The 9,025-nt window shown below is 41.3% G+C and overlaps 1 protein-coding gene across 2 annotated transcripts; it reads right to left on the bottom strand.

The window, feature by feature from the left end:
* Positions 1-1,545: 1,545 nt before the first annotated feature.
* Positions 1,546-6,903, bottom strand: LOC116690587 (uncharacterized). 2 transcript variants are annotated; one of them, XM_032517652.1, is made up of 6 exons: positions 6,463-6,903; positions 6,161-6,298; positions 5,825-5,943; positions 5,316-5,483; positions 3,803-3,921; positions 1,546-3,546 (listed from the first exon to the last, which is right to left on the bottom strand). In XM_032517652.1, the coding sequence occupies exons 1-6, from the start codon at positions 6,752-6,754 to the stop codon at positions 2,154-2,156; spliced, it is 2,229 nt and encodes a 742-aa protein (XP_032373543.1). In that variant the 5' UTR covers positions 6,755-6,903; the 3' UTR covers positions 1,546-2,153. The 2 variants fall into 2 exon arrangements, with proteins under 2 accessions (XP_032373543.1, XP_032373542.1); XM_032517651.1 differs by having other exon boundaries at positions 1,547-3,546; positions 6,460-6,903.
* Positions 6,904-9,025: the final 2,122 nt, after the last annotated feature.

The following is a 9,025-nucleotide window of genomic DNA, read 5'->3' as shown; positions in this document are numbered from 1 at the left end:
ACTACTACTACTACTACTACTACTACTACTACTACTACTACGAGCTTGTAACTGGGGTGGCTGTAATTCAGTCAGTAGGCAGTTGGGTTGGGAATCGGAGGGTTTCTGGTTCAAGTCCTCATATGGATCAACGCATGATGGTGCCAGTACACCTCCTGGGCCCTGCTCCTGAGCAAGGCACCAAACCACCAACTGCTCGGGGTGCCCTTCCATGGGACTCCGACATCTCTGACTAATCTCTCCATTAGTGCATGGGTACTGAGCATGTGCGTGTGTAATTCAGGCCTGTGTGTATTGTGTATAATAATAACATCAAATTGAAAACATTGTTATTATTATTTTTTGTGATCAAATTTTTTTTTATTATACAATTGATAAACAATCCAATACATAAGAATGCGTAAATTATTACATTGGCCCTCAAAACTTTCTGAAACAAACAGAACATTTGGTCTTCCATTCCAAATCTTTTCACCCTAATCCATCTGACCTGACACAAAGTTTATGTTTTCATAAAAAAGGCATAGTATTGTCTGTCTAAAATAGTGATAAAAAAATCATGGTATCGTATGTCAAAAAAGTGATTCTAAAAGTGAGTATAGTATGTCAAAAATAGTTATAGTGTAGAATGCAAAAAAAAGAACACAAAGTCCCATTATAGAATATCAAAAAAAGTGATAAAACATTGATAGCATAGTATGTTAAAAGAAGGCAAAGGCAAAGGCAAGGCAGCTTTATTTGTATAGCACATTTCAGCATCAGGGCAATTCCAAGTGTCTTCACGTAAAACAATTTAAAACAATTACAAACATAAAACAGATAAATGAACAAACGTTTCAGTGCAGCATATGAAATGAACAATTATTTGAAGAAAGGTAGCATATAAAAAAAAGGGCTTCAGCCGTGATTTAAAACAGCTGAGAGTTGCTTTATTTGGCAGCTTTATTTGTATGGCACATCCACGCAACAGGGCAATTCAAAGTGCTTTACAGGAAACATTAAAAAGCCGTTAAAAACAGATAACATACCATAATAAAAGTAAGAAAGTAAAAAGAACTGAATAGTTATTTAAAGAAAGGCAGCATCAAAAAGAAAGGTCTTCAGGCTTGATGTAAGACAGCTGAGAGTTGCAGCGGGACCTGCACTTTTCTGGGAGTTTGTTTTAGATATGTGGTGCATAAAAACTTGAAAGAAATAAAGAGAGAAAAAAATCTTTAAAGAGTCATAGTATAGTATATCAAAAAGTATATCGGAAAAAAAAGTCATAGTATAGTAATATTGAAAGGTATATTGAAAACGTGTATTGAAAAAGTCATCGGGTCGTATGTCAAAAAAATGGATGAACACACATATGTGGTGCATAAAAACTTGACAGAAATAAAGAGAGAAAAAAATCTTTAAAAAGTCATAGTATAGCATATCGAAAAAGTCATCGGGTAGTATGTCAAAAAAAGTGATGAACGCCTCCATTGTATGGTATGTCAAAAAAAGTCATAAAAAAGTATAGTACGTTGAATAAAGTAATAAAAATAGTCATAGTATAGAATATTGAAAGAAGTCATAGCATAGTACTGTATGTCGAAAAAAGCCATTTAAAAGTTATAGTATGGTACGTTGAATAAGGTGATAAAAAAGTCATAGTATAGTATGTATAAAAAAGTCATAGGAAGTCATATTATAGTTGTTAAAAAAAGAGTCATAGTATAGTATATCAAAAAAAGTCAAGGTATATCATGGAAAATTATTTTTTTTTCTTTACATGGGTAATCAAAAGCCCCCACACGTTCCACCCACACAGGAGTTTTCCCTTACAGTAATGGAAGACCTCACACAGTGCTTAATTGATTTTCCCCTCACTGTTTGTTGTATAGTCACATTTTTGACACAATTGCACAGGCTTTTAGGGTTTAAAAACCTTTACTAAACAAAAATTAAATCTTTTTGTTTCAAAGAAAAACTATACTTTTTTAAATTTTACACACAAATCCCACAAAAGGCTGATGCCTTAAAATAGTTCACACATCAGTCCTAATCATCATAATTCTGTAGACACAATACACTTATTTAAATGTATTGTATGTTTTAAATAGTCGAATATACTTTAAAGATCAACTTGGTCTGTATATTTCTGTCAGGGCTTGGTTGTGTTTGGATTAATTCAACCATTCTACTTGTCTGTGAGCCATGCTCTGGCTCCTTCTTACCGATGTATTCATGCTGCTATGAAACGGCCTCCAGCCCACCTGTCCGTCCGTTGGCTGTCCCGTCCCGTAGGTGCTGCTGAAGGAGCTGTGGCGAGCCACAGGTCTGGGTCTCTCAGTGCGACTCTGGCTCATCCAGTTCAGTCTTGGAGGGGGCCTCGACTGCTGGGAAGTGTGGGCAAGTAGATGTTGTGTGGCTCCTGTACCTGGTAAGAACAGCTTGGAGTCTGACTGGAGCTGAGGTTGAAGATGAGCTCCCATGGCTAATGACGCTGACTTTGAACCTGGAGCCTCTGTGGTTTGGTGCAACTGGAGGGTGGGTTGGTGAGGCCTCTGGGGGTGATCTTGCCTCCTGGTTCCTAGAGAGGACACTTTAGTTTGTAGTATAGATGTGTGTCCCGTCGGGTGGGTTAAAGGAAGCCACGGGTCTGTCTTTGCTTGTTTTTGCTGTAGTGTGAAAGGAGGCAGGACTTTGGGATTATCAGATAGAAAGTCTGCCTTTGGTTTAAAGTTAAGGAAGTAATTCCATTGTTGTCTTTGTGTGTCTAGACCTGCACCAATCCCAGGATTCTCTGTCAATCTGTTCCTATTCCTTTGGTGAAAGAAAAGACCTTCAGTACCCACATAATGGGGCTCGAGATTAGTCCTGAAAGTTGATTGATAGCTGAGAAGCCTGTGCTGATTGTGTGTTGGGGAAGCAGTGTGTAGAGGGTTTGACTCTTGTGCCCTCGCATTCTTCTCAGCTGTAGCAGTGAGGAAGTGGTGAGACTGGACATTTGAGACATGGGGCTGACTGAGAGGGTTTGAGTGACTCTGGATCTGGGGTGGATTCTTCTCCAGAAACTCCACATGTGTTTGTGGTCCGAGCTGTGTGAAGCCAGCCCCTGTTGGATGCTCTCCCACAGATACACTCTGCAGTGACCCTGGTTGAATAAGAGATTTTAGGCACAATTGTGGAGATTTTTCATGCATTTGTGTGCCAGCGCCTGCTCTGAGTAGAAGTTGGGTCTTACTCTTGCTGCACTCCAATTCTGCACTCGGTGAATTGGATAAAACAGGTATTTTTGCTTTTGTTTGAGTGTCTTGACCGTCTTCCTTCTGAGCCTTGGGGCATGTTGTTTTTTGGCTTGGTTTTGACTTACTGGGATCATTGTAAGTGCTTTGAGCTGCATCTAATGTGGTGTAAAGAGGGAGAGAGTGAGGCACTGGGATAAAAGTATCAAAGCCGGGGATGGGTTTGGAGCTGGAATGTAGCCGGAGGAATTCCTGATGGAAAGGTGTGACTGCGCGGCCCTTTAGAAGAACAGCAAGACTACGATGGGTCTGCCAGGACAGCCAGGAGAAACTGAAGAGAAACCACTCACACACACACACACACACACACACACACACACACACACACACACACACACACACACACACACACACACACACACACAACACACCACACACACACACACACACACACACACAAACACACACACCAATGGTAAAGAACTGGAATGCAAATGTACAAACATTTCTATAATCAAATTTGTATTGAATGTTTTAATGTGTGTGTGTGTGTGTGTGTGTAGGTGTGTGTGTGTGTGTGTGTGTACCTGTAGGAGCCAGTCAGCACCTCAGTCCAGTCCGAGATGATAAAACTCTCAGCATCGACCAGTAGTTCCTGCTGTCTTGGCACAGTAGGTCTGTCATCCACACTGTGTACTGACAGTTTCTATTAACACACACACACACACACACACACACACACACACACACACACACACACACACAGCAATTCTTAATCAATTATTCACTGTATGATCTTTCACTCGAGGAAGCAGTAGAAAAAGCCTTTTTCAAGGCAGAGAAGTTGAAATGTTTTGATAGTTTGGTATATTGGTCCATTAATAAAAAGTAAATCATCTTCCTCACCCAGTGTAGTTATTTTGCAATTACAAATTTTCGATGTTTGTATATTAAATAGCTGGGGATCGCAGCAACAAATTAAAAATGTCTAAAGATAAAAAATAAACATGTGTTTTACAGAGCACCACCACAATAGTGACATACTGCAATATAATTTAAAGGTCACATCGGTGCATCACAGTCATTTGTATTTTGGCTATGCATCAATAGCAGCGCTGTATTCTCAAAAAATCCCCTGCTTTTCCTAGTATAGACCCTTACGTATGTGCTGAATATAAAAAGTCAGCTCGGGAAAGAGAGCTGAAAAACAACCAGAGAGACAAAGAAAACAGCAGCGTGTCAATCATGTGCTGTCTGACTATGGTGCTTTCCATGTGCAGTATCATGTTTCCAGTGTTTGCATCTAATAGGAAGCCAGATAATGTGCGCTGTGTGCTGCTGTGGCTCATTGGTTAGTAGAGGTGGAGGAGGGTTAGTTCCTAAAAATAACACTAATGAAGATGGATGGAGGGATCTAGCAGACGTCACATTCATTATTCTATCCATGAGAGGGTTCTATGTGACACGGAACTCTCCCCCATCCTCTTCTCCATCTTCCCGGAATCTCACAGGACAGCATCGATTCCTACCCTCTGGAAGACATCTAACGTCATAGCGGTACCCAAGAAACCCCGCCCATCAGAACCTAACCATTACTGGCTTGTTGCACTCTCCAATAGCGATAAAATGCCTGGAGAAACTGATAGTGCGCACCATCCTGTCAGCTGCTGAACACAGCTGGACCCCTATCAGTTCAACATCTCAGACCTGAACGGTAGAGCCATCACACGCTTTGCCCTCACAATTGTCAATGACACCAATCACCCTCTATATCCACACTTCAGCCTGCTGCCATCTGGCTGCAGATACAGGACTCTGAGGTGTAGAAGGACTCGCTTTGGCAGAAGTTTTGTTGCTTCTGCCATTGCACTGCTGAACAAACTATCTCGCTCACTTTGTATAGATCCGGTGTCACAGTTGTAAATGTGGTTGATTCTATGTCTTAATACCTGTCTATGCTATCTGTTGATGTCTTTTTCCGTGTGTATTGCCATGTGCATGTCAAACTGTGAAAACAAATCCCCCTCATGGGACAAGAAATATCTACGTAGCAAGGCTCAGACAGGCAGTGGGTGGAAAGAGGAAGATGAACAGACTCACAGGAAAGTATTTGCTGTTGAGTTTGAGTTCCTGCCACATGCTGATGAACAGGTTCAGGTGGAGATGATCCAGCAGCAGATAAACAGACACACTCCTCTTCCTGCTCGCCTCCAGAAGATCACAGAGCAGCTCTACGTCACTGAAGCTGTCCATCACTATGGCCAGGGCCTACGAATTCACACACACACACACACACACACACACACACACACACACACACACACACACAACACCCACACACACCACAGATACACACCACACAAACACCACATAAGCTGTCACATCTACCCACTGTGTATCTGACTTGTCAGCATACAGTCAAATACTAACATTTTCTATCATCCCTCACATGTACAGGCAAACACGTCATGTTCCTTTGTTCACATAAGAAAATACCGCGCACGACCCAACACACAACACACAACACACACACACACACACACACACACCACAACACACACACCACACCCACACAACACACCCCCACACACACACACACACACACACACCATTCCAGCCTTTCTGAGGAACTCTCTGACCAGGTCTTTCATGCTGGCTGCCCTGTTGTCAGACTGAAAATAAACCTCGACATCTGGCTTTTCCAGGGCAGGGTCAGTCTGCTTTACATCTGAAAGGGTCAAAAACATAATCAGAGATGGCAGAAAATGAGAATGGATACTGATTTAACATAACAGTACATTGGGCTGACACACTAAACTCTCTGCAGGATTTTAAATACCAATTGGTAAAACACCATAAATAACATAAATAATACAACTAGTAGCAGAGTAATGGTTCTTTTGGAAATGACTTGCTTCCATAAAGGTTTTCTGCTCCTGTAATACCTTTTTGGCTGCTCAGGTCCAAACTTTCCAAAAAGGGATCACTGTCTGTGGACACTGCAGTACATTGTGTGACAGACTGGGATCCAGCAGACACGCGGTCAAACTCTGTGTCACTTTCATCAGATGCACCAGGATCAGCTGTGTAATGCAAGAGGCGATGAAAAAGTAATGCTATCTTTTTTATTTTATAATCCAATGAATCAATCTGATGGTTATCTTGTGTTTTCAAACACAACAGCCTGCAAAGAGTAGGCCAAAATGTCAAAAGGATATATCACAATGTAAAAACAAACACTTACAACCTGTGTTTCCATCCCTCCCATTTTCCAGGATGTAAATCTTCTCCAGCTGGGACAGAAAGTCTACTTCTCCCTCTGTGTTCAACACCTCGTGGTATCCCTCTAAGCCGCGGCTGAGCAGGGAGTCCACCGCCAGCCGGGCGCTCTCGTTATGGCTCAGGTCCAACGCCGTTCTGCTGGCTATGAAGTCATAGCAAGAGGGGGAAGAGATGCGGAGGTCTTGAACCCGTCGCCTCACCTTCCCCAGGGGTTTTGATCTCCGGTGCCAAGGCGCTGACGCACTGCTGTCATCCATGGATGGTGGACTTAAATGCAAGTCTTTTTTTTAGTGGAGTTTTTTTTTTTTTAACCAAGGTAGAATTATCTCATCTGAGAATCAGAAGAACCACAAACAGGTCCATGTTGCAGCTGTGCATGACTGTCAAAACATGGATGAGAGTTTCCTGCATGTCTGACATTCGTGAATGAAGTACTGCTTGAAGCACACTGAGAGGTAAATGGCAAATGGCAGAACCGCCCCTGCTTAGGGCAAGGTTGTTTCACAATAATAAGTGATGACAGGTGACAGCTGACAACAAAAGACATGCAATAGATAACAAAAGAATGTATCTGTGGGGGAAATTCCAGCTTACAAACTCATGCTGTGTAAGTTGAGAGAGTGTTACCTCAGGTCTCCTTCAGGTCAGTGTCCAACATAACAGTAGGCCATAACCTGTCTCTGGCAGAGCTGTAGTTCAACTGCAGGTCTCCATAGATGACGGGAGATGTAACAGCTGTATGATAAGACAGTACTGGCTCAAATGCTACAATCCCACCCTGGTCAGAAGAGAAAGTTCACACATTACACATTTGCGTGCACACACCAAGTATAGGCTCTACTGCAGTATGGTCAAGCTGACATTGTTAAGGTAAGGATATATGTTTACAGCCCCCCCAATATCTTTGTTTACATTTATGGTTCAGCTAAACATAACATCCCCAGCTAGGTTTAAGTACACCTTCAGGAAGAGATATTTCAGAAGTGTCATGGGACTACACAATAAACAAGTTCATTGATGCTTCTGTGTAAGTCATAAATGTCTCCTGAAGCTTCATGTATCCAAAGTACAGCTGCTGCTGAGTTTCTTCATAACAACTCAGCATCAATGAACAAGATTCCAAATTAAACTAAAGATCTGGTAATTGCAAATCCTATTTTCTTTTGCCTTACCATGTCTTATTTTTGACAGAATCATGAACTGTGTGTGAATTTGACAGCGGATTGTGTTCCTGGGCCATTTTATGGTTGAGCGCAGCACAAAGCTTTAACAGGATGATGATATAAAGTGGCTGAGAAATGCCATATACATTTATCTGAGTTTCGATCACTAGGTCTCAAATTACCACTACTGAAGTAGAACGTTATTGACCAATCTGAAATGCAGAGACTTTTGATGCAACTGCAGGCTTTATTGCTGTGTATGTCTGTGTTCAATGTTATAATGTGCATGCCTTAAATTGGTAGGCTAGCCATCCGTCCTCAGCAGAGGCTAACATTCAAACTGCAACACAATCACCAAAACAAAGAAGTGTAAAAAAAACAAACACAAAATGACATGACTAAAAACTGTATAAAAGTGTGGCAACGGCTTATCAGCGGTGTGGTGAAGACTGGGGTTGTGATAAGATAAAAGAAATGATTTAACTGATTGCCACGCATGTCTCTTGTGTGTAATTTGCTAATATTGGAGGACGCTTTACAGGAAAAATCAGGTAGAACTGGAGAAGCAAGCGACTGCAATTAGGAAAAGACAGGAAGGGCTAGACAGACTAGAGGCTGAATAAGTTAGAAACTCAGCTGCTCCTGAGTTTTTACATAAAAGAAGGAAATATTTATTCATATATAAATTTATAGCATCATGTGTGACATGTGAAATTTTGCTTCAAGATATACTGTATGCATGTATTTCCACGAGGCACTGTGTGTGTGTTTTTGGTTGTTGATTCAGACTGATGGAACAGAAAATGATCGCCTGATCTTGCTGTATTCCTTCCAGGGCCTGAGCGGGATTTAGAGCACGTCAGGACGAGTAAACTTCGGATGGAGGGAAAGAAAAGAATGAGTGACAGGAATGGGGATGGCTGTCATTTTAACTCATGTCAAACAACACCTGGATGACTATAGGACCAAAAGACAGACATTCACAGGCACACCCAGCGAGGAGCAGAGTCCAACCTGATCTGGTTTATGAAAAGAGACAAGTTGCCCATTGTCTTAACATTAGCGGACAAACCATGAACACCCTCAAATAATCTCCCCGATTTATCCAATCAAAACATACCTCCAATCCAAATTATAATAATAATAAAAAATTGAATTTGCATAGCGCTTTTCCCAAGCTCAAAGTCACTTATTCAACTATTGCTTAAATTATAGTCAGATCTAAATAATAAAGCCTGTATTGGAAGTCCTGTGGAACTGGATATGCATATTGCATGTTGTCTGTAATACACTACCAATGCATTCTGTATAGAGCACATTGATTCTTTTCTTAAAAGGTAAAATGAAACAAAATTGGAATCAACA

Source organism: Etheostoma spectabile, chromosome 6 (genome assembly GCF_008692095.1).
Source record: "Etheostoma spectabile isolate EspeVRDwgs_2016 chromosome 6, UIUC_Espe_1.0, whole genome shotgun sequence".
Lineage (NCBI taxonomy): Eukaryota > Metazoa > Chordata > Actinopteri > Perciformes > Percidae > Etheostoma > Etheostoma spectabile.
The sequence above is the reverse complement of the archived record's forward strand: the minus strand, read 5'-3'. Positions and strand labels throughout refer to the sequence as shown.